The following is a 13,226-nucleotide window of genomic DNA, read 5'->3' as shown; positions in this document are numbered from 1 at the left end:
TCTTTCTTTCAGAAAGATAGCTGACCAATACACGGGGTCTGAAAGGCAAATTGTTGTTGGATTATCTTTAAATACCCGCTACTTTTTGAGCAGAATTCTAGCTTTGTATAGGCTAATGTTCCAATAGCCCCTCCTCACATGACGTCACAACCACGCCGCCACGCCATATTGTCCGTCTAATCGTCGTGCTGATGCATTACTGCTACGTAAATTCTTCCTATTATGGCGTGTTTTTCTGCTCGTTAACATTAATAATCAAAATGGTGAAGGCGTGTGTGGCGGTTGGTTGCTATAACAGAAGATAGACGGAGAGACTTGAAGTTCTACCGTACTCCAAGAGACCCGGAGAGGAGAGCGAGATGGACTGCTGCAATTCGACGAGAAAACTGGGCTCCAAACGATTACTACGGATTATGTAGTAGTCATTTTATGTCTGGTAAGATGCATTTAATATGTATTTAGAGGGTTTTGGGCTGACAACCACAATTAATTAATTCAAGATGCTTATTTCTTCCACCATCATTAAATTTTGAATAATATTTAGCTGGTACCAAGTGAAAGAAGCTGGCCTCGTCTACGGATCATCAGTTAAACAGGTGTGTCGAAACCTTTTGCAAAGGGGGCCAGATTTGGTGTGGTAAAAATGCGGGGGGCTACCTTGGCTGATTTACATAGAAGAATATATTTAAACAAATTTTAGCAAGCCCTTCTGTGTGTCACATTTGCGTTATTATTTTTTTTTAATTCATAATTTCAACAGTCTCGTTTTTGTGGCTTTCTTTTTCGACACTCGGACTCTTGCGAAATACTGCTGCTGTGGAAAAATAAACTAGCTTCAAGTTGCTATAATTTCTCGCTGTGTATCTTCCCTGTAATGTTGAAGTACATGTCAGCGTGTCTTGTTTAGTAATGTTGCGTCACATCGAACTCTTTGAAAACAGCGACTGTCTCTCTGCAAATGAGGCACACACAGTTGTTGTGTGTTTTATTGAAGAAATAGTCCAATATCCACCTATCCTCGAAGCGTCGGCCATCGCAGTCAACGTTTTTTTTTTTTTAATTGTCGCCATTTTAGAAATCACACAGGGTAATGTTGCTTAGAGTGCTGCTCTTAAAGTTTTTCAAACTTTTGTGAGAATAGGCTGATTTTGTGTGGACAAGCTAGTTGTAGATATCAGGGTAGCGGATGTCAGGCAGAGAGGGCGAAGACAGCGGGTCGAAAAATATCGATTTAGGCATCAAATATGGATCTGGCGAATGGATAGACTGAAGCTTTTCCACATAACGCCTTTTATGCAACGCATCCAATGAGTTTACAGCGTCTGAAAGCACCGGGGCTTCCATGAATTGCTCTATAAACTGAACGACTAATTGAAACCATTGAGAATAGGGCTAAACAGAGACGGACAATATGGCGGCCGGATACAGCGACACGTCATTCTGTGACGTTTGTGAGTAGGGTCTATTGTTGAAAGCACAAAGGATTACAACTAGCACATTTATATTTTGCATTTTGTTTTCTTACTGTACCGAAAATAAACCGAACCATGACCTCAAAACCGAGGTACGTACCGAACCCAGATTTTTGTGTACCGTTACACCCCTACTAATTAGATATATTCCACTGAGAACTACAGAATTTTGGGGGGGAGAAACATGAAGTCGGCACACGATTTCCTTATGCAGCCCATACAAAAGGATGTGGTGGGCCAGTTTTGGCTCACGGGCCTTGAGTTTGACACCTTTGTATGACATGACCTTATTTTTTATCTTTGTAATATGAGACTGAAAATATTTAGTTGTTTTTTGCAATCAAAAATACAGGTTGCTGCACTACTTTCGGGGCCACCACCACTTGGAAGAGATCATGTACAACGAGAACATGCGGCGCTCTCATCTCAAGACGCTCTTGGACAAGTTTCGCAGCGTGCTGGTGGTGACCAATCATGAAGATCCTATCATTTCTATCTTTCAGTCTCCGACAGAGTAGGAGTAACTGATGAATAGCACTGATGTTAATCTTGTACTCTGCCATTGATAGCTATAGACAACGAGAGCATTTTAATTAGGATGCTTGGGATTTAATTATGTTTCAGCGCCACTGATGGCAATAGTTGTCCAATCCAGCCTTTACCATTCAAAATGGATTGGACGTTTTTTAGCGCCGGAGTTCATTTATGAAATCATGGACGTCTACGTACAGCGCCGGAGTTAATTTATGAAATCACAGGAAGGTTTTTAAAACAGTATGAAGTGTGGTGATAATATGCCAAAGCTACTATATACATATGTGGTCAATGTAAAAATATTTATATTTTTAGAGCAACTGGTTCGTCCATCACCGTCAAAGGCAGCCAATGAGTTAAAGACAGAGAAAAGCTTGATTTATAACATGAAGAAAGTTTATTTATGATCATTTATGAACTAAATTCAACCCATAAATTATTTTTGTACCATGTCAAGATGCCTCAAATGTTCAGATAAGTGGAAATGATGGGGGGGCCAGATGTCTTTGGATTGCGGAGGGGGCACACGCTGTGTAATGAACTTTCCATACGTCCACCTCGCGGATCCCGGAGGTGGGAAGACGACTAAAGACATCAGACGGGCTGTTTTTGCGCTTTGAAGGGGAGGCGAAGGCGTTCCACACATCTGTGGAATCAATGAGAGCCCAAGTTCACTCAAACCCAAAGTACGGAAGGTTATTAAAAAGAGACCACCTCGCCCTTAAGGTATAAGTATGTTGTTTAAAATCAGGAGTATAAGGATGACTTGATGATTCTGCGTCTAAACACTTTTGTCCATTTATGTATGCTTACAGTTGAGGTCAGACTGGTTCTGTTGCCTTTCCGCCACTTTGTCCACCACGCTAACGTAAGCGTTCCCACGGAGGTAAAAACGCAGAAGCTTCTTGGCCCACTCTCCGTGGGACTCTATGCCGATACGCGGCGCTGCCACCACGTCCTCACGATGAGTGTCTCCCACGACGGGATCTGTGTCCTCCAGCCACACTTCCGTGTCGGACGCTAGGTCCCGGCGGTCAAAATTCCGCGGGACGTCCAGGGCCTGGCACAGTTTGGAAGGGCCGTTGCACAGCTCTTTGTCCTTGAGGGGCCGGGCCCCATCTTTGCGTTTGGCGGCCCTCAGTTTCCTCATGACAGGGTGGCCCTGGAGAGGCTCCAGCGAGCGCAGCAGCACAGCGGCGCCGTCGCCTGTAAGATGTTACATCACGTTAGGCCTCGTGGCTCCACTCCGTCTCGTTCCACTTGGCTTCATCTCACACGATACATCGGGGGTTCTCCAAACTTTGTTGGTCCTGGATTTTTTGAAGGAAGGCATTTTTCTAAAGAGCAAATTAAACTTTTGTGAAACAGCCTGCATTTTACATGTACATTATGTTGTTTGATGAGGTTAATGAATTTTTGGGTACGATATGATAATCTCGTAGTTCTCCAAGTGTGGTATAAGTACAACTACTAGGGTGCAGGCTCCCTCTAGTGGTACGTATGAGATGTTTTTAATTTTTTAAAAGCAACGCTAGGTAACATTTTAACCTTAATAAAATATTTTTTATAACATTTGTGATTATAGGTCGACTGACAAGTTGAATGACACCTCTTTTATATCTCGAGGGGGTCTGTATCGCTTTCACCTGCAATAATTACCTTTGAGGAGGGGTGGCAGGAATCCTGCTACACAAAAAAACTACAAATGTGCTGACTGCTTACGCCATGCGTCACTTCCCCTTTTTACCCATTCATTATAAAGACTGACGTCGGTGCGAACGCTTTCACGCGAATTCTGCTAAGATGGCAGAGCAACAAAAGACAAAAAGTTTTGCCCGAAAAGGGGAAAAAAAGGCTACCAGAGGCTTTCACTCGCTGACGTGATACCCCCCCAGCCCAACCTGACGAGTTGGCTGGGGTGAGGGGGGGTTATCCATACTAGGGCTGCAGCTATCGATTACTTTAGTAGTCGATGAATATTTAGTTCGAATAATCGAGTAATCGGATAAGGAACATAAAATACCTGAAACCGTATAAAAAAATAAATGAGTTATGCACAATAAAAAAACAATATGCTAACTTACAAAGTAAAAGTCCGCTAGCTTAAATGCTATAAAATGCTAACTTTTTTTTTTTTTTAAACAATGGTCTTAAACGGTTCAGACACATATTCCCACAAAAAATGGCTAAATATACCTATACACTAAATTACAAGGCCACTTTAATTAAACGAATACTCGAAGCAGCAAAATTTTAATTTGAATCTTTTTTTCTAATCGAATACTCGAGTTAATCGATTAATCGTTGCAGGACTAATCCACACTAAGACAAACAGTTGTTAACCGTCATATGCTATTGTTTAGCCACAACTGGATTCATATATTATCTTATTACTAGAGATGCCGATCGATCGGGTCTGATCACATCATTTTCAAAGTATCAGAATCGGCAAAAAAATATTGGCCATGCCCTTTTTAAATATATATATATATATATATATATATATTTTTTTTTTTAATTAAATCATTTTCTAATTGTATTTAACGTTACAGACATAATGTTTCACTCTTCCAGAGTCTTTAGTTTAGGCTTAAGGTAGGGTTATCAAATTTATCCTTATAACGGCGGTAATTCATTTTTTAAAAAATGTATCACGTTAAAATATTTAACGCAATTAATGTATGCGCTGCACGACCCACTCACGCGCTCAATCTGTAACGGCGCCATTTTACCTATACAGAGAGATAAAAGGCAGCATAAAATTAGAGTAGAGTGAATGAATTTTGGCAGCCTTTGGAGCCTTTTTTTAATTGGCTAATACCTTACAATCCCTCTCCCTACGATTAGAAATATCATGGGAAGCAATGTGGGGAAGCAAGGTAGCAATTGATCTTTATCTTAACACCTTAAGTTATTTGCCAACGCAGAGAAGATATATCACTTGATAGCACTACGCGCAGTCATGGTTCCACTTTCCATCATGCATTTAGGCATGACTACAGTATCATTTACTGAAAGCTCAACAAATACACTAGATGGCAATATTTAGTCACAATATACAAAGTCACATTTATCCTTTAAGAATTACAAGTCTTTCTATCCTTGGATCCCTCTCACAGAAAGAATGTTAATAATGTAAATGCCATCTTGAGGATTTATTATCATAATACACAAATACAGTACTTATGTACTGTATGTTGAATGTATATATTCGTCCGAGTTTTATTCATTTTTTTTCTTAATGCATTGCTGAAATGTATATGATTGGGAAGAATTATCGGGAATGATTGGAATTGAATCGGGAACCAAAAAAAGCAATCGGATCGGGAAATATCGGGATCGGCAGATACTCAAAACGATCGGATCGGGAGCAAAAAAACATGATCGGAACAACCCTTCTTATTACTATTTATCCTTCACACAGCCGCTGAAAAAAAAAATTGTTTTATCCATCTGCAGGTGACCGTGAGATAATTATTTTACGACACTGCGCGCTTGTCCTCATGGGAATGTTTTCCTTAAGGCAAAACACTACCGCTTTCGTCCACCGGCGTCGCTAAAATCGACCAAAACTAAAACGTTACCTAATGTTGCTTTAAGTACAGTTTGTATTCAACTAACAAAAAAAATCACATTGAATGTTTAAAAATGGCTTCCTTCAAATATTTGGAAACAATCTCCCTCCCAGTCAAAATGGATTGGACATTGGCCCTGGTACATACTTTGTACCAAGGGCGTAAGTTTGCAAAGGGACAGTCGGGACATAACCCTACCAACTTTTAAGCAACCATATTTACATTATATAATGACTTCAGTTATATTGATAATTTACACTGTCTTCCCATATGTTGTCAGGATAGAATTGACCCTACCATTATTAAGGGAATTACAGTACTTTCATTATGTTCAGACTTACATTGACCCCTTTTCACAAGCTGAATTTTAAATTCACGTTTGTGACTTGACACCACCCCTCCACACACACACACACACACTCATTGACACCCTCCTCCCACCGACAGTAATACAACATGCCGCCTCCTCCAACACCCTTCAAACAGGAGGGATATTAGAAGTTGTTTTTTTTTGCCGCCAGCAACAGCCACTGTAAGTAATTTGAAAATGTCAATGTTGTGTAAGACACCAATAATTTTGCTACTGAAAGTCTGACCTGCATCAGAGTCAGCATAACATTAATCTGCAAAATTGTAGAACTCGAGGAAGAAGCTGCTTTGAGAGAAATATCCTCCTGGATGTTTTCTACTGTTAACGTTAATTAAACTGTAAGAAATCTAGTAAACCAAGGTTTACGCCCTTTTCCCCAGTTTTCATTTTTATTTCATTTATGTGGTCTTAATTCTTAAATCATCCCAAAGGAGTTTTTTTTTTTGTTCTTGTTGAGTTTGGCTGTGCTTGTGGACAAAAGCAAGTAGTGTTTTACCTGATGGAAGGCTCCATTTTTATGTATCTTTGTTATTCCCTAAGTTTTTTTGTTGTATTTAATTTGTTTGGAGAATTTTGAGCGGTATTAAGACAAATGTTCATTTTTTTTATTTTTTTTTATTTTTTTTTTTATTTTTTTTTTGCATTCCTGGATACTTAAGAGATGATTAACAAGATTGTATTTCTTGTGTATGTTAATATAATTTGTGTTCAAATATTGCAATTTGAATTTGCTAATAAAATACAATTATTCTGGAAGTATTCAAAATATGTTAGTTTTTGAACGCAGAGGTTAGAATCATACGGTGTATCACCTAAAAAAAAAATCCCTTGTTTTCAGAGTAAATATACTAGAAATAAGTGAAATTATCTGTCAGTGCTTCAAGTAAATTTTACTCAGATTTCTTGAATTAAGCTTATTTTCAGCGAGCAATTTTTTCTTAACAGACTTACTTTACGCAAAAAGTTCATATATTTAATCTAAAAAAAAAATGTCAGAACTGTTCTTAATATAAGACTAGATATTGTTCAAAACATTATTTGAAAGCATTTTTTTTCTTAATTTAGATGAAAAATGACACTTTTCGATATATGGGCTTAAGAACAAATCGTAATATTGACTTCAAGCAAGTGGAAGAGTCTGACGCATTAATCTGTTAGCTTGCCTTTGACACTCAAAACAAGATGGGAGAAAATTATTCGACTAGATTTAAGAAGTACCAGATTAAGACATTATAAATTTGCAGTGTGAAAGTTAGTACAAGTCAATACAGATTTATTTTACATCAATCATTTAGCCTATCAATTAATTAGGTTTTTATTGGTGAGAAATTTAGCCCTGACCTCTGTTCAACCAATCTTTTTGATCTTATCAATGTCCCGTCCCCAGCAAAAAGTGTACATGCAGGTTGTACTGTTATATCGTCCTAACCTATTTTGAGACCAAACCTACGCCCTTGCTTGGTACTTGCCGTAAAATGTTTGTGAACCACTGGAGTAATGGGTACCGAGCAAATTTGACATTGTATGAATGTAATCGTAAACATAACCTTCACTAGACACATTCATGCAGAGGTAGATGCCGTAGATGGGATACACGTAAATGGTGCCGGGCTTCATGAACATTGCTGTGTTCCGCTCTGTGCGCTTTCCCCCCGCGGAGTGCGATGCCTTGTCTTCGCCGCCCAGGTACGCCTCTGTCTCCACCACACGGCCTCTCAGCTCTGTGCCGTCCTTGTAACGCCTTACCAGCACCTGATACAAAAACACATAAGTCATCGCAATGGGTGTTTTCAATATCAACTTCCCTCTTTTACCAACTACCCCAACACATACAGTGTATCACAAAAGTGAGTACAACCTTCGCATTTCTGCAGATATGTAAGTATATTACAGTGCCTTGCAAAAGTATTCGGCCCCCTTTAATCTTGCAACCTTTCACCACATTTCAGGCTTCAAACATAAAGATATGAAATTTAATTTTTTTGTCAAGAATCAACAACAAGTGGGACACAATCGTGAAGTGGAACAACATTTATTGGATAATTTAAACTTTTTTAACAAATAAAAAACTGAAAAGTGGGGCGTGCAATATTATTCCGCCCCTTTACTTTCAGTGCAGCAAACTCACTCCAGAAGTTCAGTGAGGATCTCTGAATGATCCAATGTTGTCCTAAATGACCGATGATGATAAATAGAATCCACCTGTGTGTAATCAAGTCTCCGTATAAATGCACCTGCTCTGTGATAGTCTCAGGGTTCTGTTTAAAGTGCAGAGAGCATTATGAAAACCAAGGAACACACCAGGCAGGTCCGAGATACTGTTGTGGAGAAGTTTAAAGCTGGATTTGGATGCAAAAAGATTTCCCAAGCTTTAAACATCTCAAGGAGCACTGTGCAAGCCATCATATTGAAATGGAAGGAGCATCAGACCACTGCAAATCTACCAAGACCCGGCCGTCTTTCCAAACTTTCTTCTCAAACAAGGAGAAAACTGATCAGAGATGCAGCCAAGAGGCCCATGATCACTCTGGATGAACTGCAGAGATCTACAGCTGAGGTGGGAGAGTCTGTCCATAGGACAACAATCAGTCGTACACTGCACAAATCTGGCCTTTATGGAAGAGTGGCAAGAAGAAAGCCATTTCTCAAAGATATCCATAAAAAGTCTCGTTTAAAGTTTGCCACAAGCCACCTGGGAGACACACCAAACATGTGGAAGAAGGTGCTCTGGTCAGATGAAACCAAAATTGAACTTTTTGGCCACAATGCAAAACGATATGTTTGGCGTAAAAGCAACACAGCTCATCACCCTGAACACACCATCCCCACCGTCAAACATGGTGGTGGCAGCATCATGGTTTGGGCCTGCTTTTCTTCAGTAGGGACAGGGAAGATGGTTAAAATTGACGGGAAGATGGATGCAGCCAAATACAGGAGCATTCTGGAAGAAAACCTGTTGGTATCTGCACAAGACCTGAGACTGGGACGGAGATTTATCTTCCAACAGGACAATGATCCAAAACATAAAGCCAAATCTACAATGGAATGGTTCAAAAATAAACGTATCTAGGTGTTAGAATGGCCAAGTCAAAGTCCAGACCTGAATCCAATCGAGAATCTGTGGAAAAAGCTGAAGGCTGCTGTTCACAAACACTCTCCATCCAACCTCACTGAGCTCGAGCTGTTTTGCAAGGAAGAATGGGCAAGAATGTCAGTCTCTCGATGTGCAAAACTGATAGAAACACACCCCAAGCGACTTGCAGCTGTAATTGGAGCAAAAGGTGGCGCTAGAAAGTATTAACGCAAGGGGGCCGAATAATATTGCACACCCCACTTTTCAGTTTATTTGTTCAAAAAGTTTAAATTATCCAATAAATTTTGTTCCACTTCACGATTGTGTCCTACTTGTTGTTGATTCTTGACAAAAAATTAAAATTTTATATCTTTATGTTTGAAGCCTGAAATGTGGCGAAAGGTTGCAAGGTTCAAGGGGGCCGAATAATTTTGCAAGGCACTGTATATTGCAGACCCATGGAAATGTAGTCCAGTCAATACACATACACACAGTAGGCTATGTGGCAACTAAACATTTTTATAAATTACTATCACGACAATTTGACAAATTGTTATTCCCATTCAACTGATGTTCTCATTCAATGTTCTCGATTGCACACAAACAATAACCGAAGTAAACTGACAAACTATTCAACCAGCATGTTTCCAAACGTAGCAGTTCAAAACTACGTTTCCCATAATGCCTAGCATGGTTTAGCTTACTGATAGCTAGCTGAGGCAAAAATCTAACTATGCTAGAAAAGTTTACAATCATCGGCAGCGAAACGATGCGACACCAAATGGGATTTTACAGTCAAAGCTCCGACAGAAGTCAACAGTAGCCATTATTTACGTATTTATCGTTAAAAACTTAACAACTGGGCAGGCGTTGTGGCCAAATCGTCAACCCAGTAGATGGCGGTAATGCCTCATGATAGGGGTTGTCATTAATGACAGGGGTAAACTGCCAACAAAAACAAGAAGAAGAACTCCTTCTCTCCCCTCTAGTAGGAGCCATGTCAACTGCTGCCACCCAGCGGCTGGAGGGATTCTCTTCAAATTGGTCCTGTGAAAAAAATCATAAAAACCGGACATTTTTATGAATTTATAAAACAACGAGGATAATACGTGAAAGTAGGACTTGTCCGGGCAAAAGAGGACGTTTGGTCATCCTAATATAATAGTTTATTTTCCCCTCAAAATATAGCCATTAATATCTAAACCCCTGGCAACAAAAGTGAGTACACCCCTTAGTAAATACGTACATCCCTAAATGTCCAAATTGATTACTGCTTGTCATTTTCCCTCCAAAATGTCATGTGACTCGTTACAGGAGTGCTATCAGCAATGCTGCAGAGATTGAAGAGTTGGGGGGGTCAGCCTGTTAGTGTGCAGACCATACACCGCACTCTACAGTAGAGCAGGGCGGTAAACCGAAAATTTACCGTTACCGAAATTCTTCAAGATGACCGACGTAATTTTGACCATGTCGGTAAATTCGGTAATTTAATAAAACAAGAAAATATAGTCTTTTCTTCCCGCTTTGACTCTGTGTTGTTCGGCTATGTTCATTCCCCTTTAAGAAAGCAGACAGTATGCTTACGTATGGAGTCACGTGGTTTTCAGGAAGCCAAACAAACAGAAGCCCGGTAGGCTAATGCTAGCGGCTAACGCTACAAGTAAACGGGATAGAGTCGGGCTTAAGTTAGCTTCGCCAAACTTTCACCTGACATTAAGTAAACTCTTAGCGGGTTCCAGACGGGCTTTCACCCGCTGTCCTCCCTGGTTCTCACGATATCAGGAGAGGCTGCTTTCAGTGCTTTCTTCTGGTAGCCAAGCCACAGGCTAACGCTAGCGGCTAACAGCAGCTACAAATGAACGTGATGGAGTCGGATAGTGGCTCTAACCTTGTCGAAACGGCTGAAATTAATGAAAGGACTGGGCGCGGACTTCATGTAGCAATCATTATGTCGCGTTATTTGGCATCTCTGTGTGATTTCTCTGAAAACTTTCATGATGGTAAAGCACTCAGCATAAAATATAATACAACAGTGAAGCCTATGTATAATATGACAGTTTAATGGCCACAGCTATTTTCCTGTATGTGTTTGCTTTATTCTGCCGTCATAAAACCTTAAATGTTTCATTGGCATCAGAGCAATACAGCTTTAATCTGGTTGTGTGTGGGGGTGCATATATTAAAAAATGTTTCAGAAACAAAGAAAACCTGAAACCTTGACGTAAACACTTGTGTTGAATAATTATGTCACAGCAGCCATTACCAATAAGTTGTCTGAAGTGTACTGTTAAAGCTGCAAGTCATTTGTGTTAGAATGACATGTTTGCACAGTCATCATATTGATTTTAATAATGTTGTACATTTTTCAAGTCATACAAGCTGTTATGAATGTTCACACTAGAATTCTTATTGTTTACAAGATTTTTTTTAATACTTAATGTTTAGACTGCATGTGCAATTGTTAAATTGAAAGCTGGTAAATACATTTAATGAAAAACGGTTAATTTGTATTCCATGCATTGATTCAAATTTTTAAATTATGTAAAAGTCCGCTTGGGCGAATTTATCGTCATTTATCATTATCGAGGTAAATCTGCTCAATTTATTGTGATACGTACTTAAGGCCATATCGCCCAGCCCTACTCTACAGTACATCAAATTGTTGTGCATGGCTGTCACCCCAGGAGTAAGCCTCTTCTGAAGACTGTAGACAAGAATGCCTGCAAACAGTTTGCTGAAAACATCTCAACAAAGCACATGGATTACTGGAACCATGTCCTCGGGCTTGAGAAATTGAACATTATTTGACAGAATTGTAAGGGTGCCAATACTTTTGGCCAGCACTGTAGCTGAACTGCTGCCCCGATGCTTTAACCTGAAGGTGACCCCAGAAAGGTCCTTTTTTTTTTTTTTTTTTTTTTTAAATAGAAAATTATTCAATCAATTGCTTTGATATACTGTATATCGCTTTAACAGAGTGGACTTTTTATGATCAATCACGCTGAATCTACTTTATAACACAGCTAAATGTGAATTTTATTTTTTATTTCATAAAGAATAAATAGCTTACCAGTAGAATTTCCCGCCACTGGTGTGATCGCAGAAGAGTGATGTCATTAATAAATGGGGAATTTTCTTAACAGAGCGGACGGACCAGAAAACTTTATTACATATTAATATTATTACTTTTAATTTAAAAACACGCGTAAAGACAATTTATCCAAGACAAACCAGAATTAAAAAATGTATAAAATTTAGGTGCCTGTATCCTTAAATTCGTAATAGATGGCAATTTATAATACACACAAACAAAAAAGAATTAGTATTTATCTAATTTTACAGAAAATACAGCTGAATTATGCTGGGGACAATAATGGCACCTTTTTTCTTTTTTTTTTTTTAACGACCCAGCAGTTACCTTGCCGAGGAAAGCTTTGGCCAAGGGGACGCATGGTTGTGAGAAGAAATCCTCTCCCAGTCTTCTCCGCCGGTTAGTAGTATTAGTTTGACTACCACTGAAGTAAACACTTTGCTCCGACTCATTCAGTTTCTGTTGTTTGCTCTCAGCCGTTAATTTGCTTTCATTCGCGTGATTATTTGCATTTTGGTCACCTTTGCGTAACGGCAGCTTTCTCTTACGTTCTGCCATTATGTATTACATGGAAGTAACATTTTGTTGCTTTTAAGTGGAGAAGTGCTTCTAATTTTCTAGGTAGTTTGTCATGTTAGTACCCAGTAAAAAACAAGGAAGTAAATACAGGAAGTAAGTGGCCCATTATTTACTCTTAAAGGGACCGCGAACATTTAGCGACGTGTCTTGCACATTCTTTATTTGGCGTGCAAACTTCAAGCAACATTATAAATGATCGAATTTAGTATTAAGAAAAAGCTAGAAAAAAAGAAATATAACATGTAAATTACCCCCACTTATGGTTTTGACTGTAAGTTCTTTTTGTTTCTGTGCTATTATGTGCTTGCCATTGACTGGCCAGTGGCGACCCCTCTTATATATATATATATATATATATATATATATATATATATATATATATATATATATATATATATATATATATATATATATATATATATATATATATATATATATATATATATATATTAGGGCTGTCAAAATTATCGCATTAACGCGCGGTAATTAATTTTTTAAATTAATCACGTTAAAATATTTGACGCAATTAACG

The 13,226-nt window shown here is 38.9% G+C and overlaps 2 protein-coding genes across 3 annotated transcripts in view; one reads left to right on the top strand and one right to left on the bottom strand.

Moving 5' to 3' along the window:
* The window catches only part of nprl3 (NPR3-like, GATOR1 complex subunit), a 39,528-nt gene extending 32,895 nt beyond the window's left edge, over positions 1 to 6,633 (top strand). Inside the window, exons 14-15 of one of the 2 annotated variants that reach the window (XM_057860715.1) lie at positions 1,825 to 2,732; positions 2,822 to 6,633. In XM_057860715.1, coding sequence (XP_057716698.1) covers positions 1,825 to 1,990 — 166 coding nt within the window. In that variant the 3' untranslated portion in view covers positions 1,991 to 2,732; positions 2,822 to 6,633. The remainder of the gene's footprint in view (positions 1 to 1,824; positions 2,733 to 2,821) is intronic. The other variant, XM_057860716.1, reaches the window with a different exon arrangement.
* mpg (N-methylpurine DNA glycosylase) lies at positions 2,202 to 12,790 on the bottom strand. The gene is made up of 3 exons (XM_057860717.1): positions 12,443 to 12,790; positions 7,499 to 7,703; positions 2,202 to 3,212 (listed from the first exon to the last, which is right to left on the bottom strand). The coding sequence occupies exons 1-3, from the start codon at positions 12,671 to 12,673 to the stop codon at positions 2,806 to 2,808; spliced, it is 843 nt and encodes a 280-aa protein (XP_057716700.1). The 5' UTR covers positions 12,674 to 12,790; the 3' UTR covers positions 2,202 to 2,805.
* Positions 12,791 to 13,226: the final 436 nt, after the last annotated feature.

The sequence above is a fragment of the Corythoichthys intestinalis genome, chromosome 16 (genome assembly GCF_030265065.1).
Source record: "Corythoichthys intestinalis isolate RoL2023-P3 chromosome 16, ASM3026506v1, whole genome shotgun sequence".
Taxonomy (NCBI): domain Eukaryota; kingdom Metazoa; phylum Chordata; class Actinopteri; order Syngnathiformes; family Syngnathidae; genus Corythoichthys; species Corythoichthys intestinalis.
The sequence above is the reverse complement of the archived record's forward strand: the minus strand, read 5'-3'. Positions and strand labels throughout refer to the sequence as shown.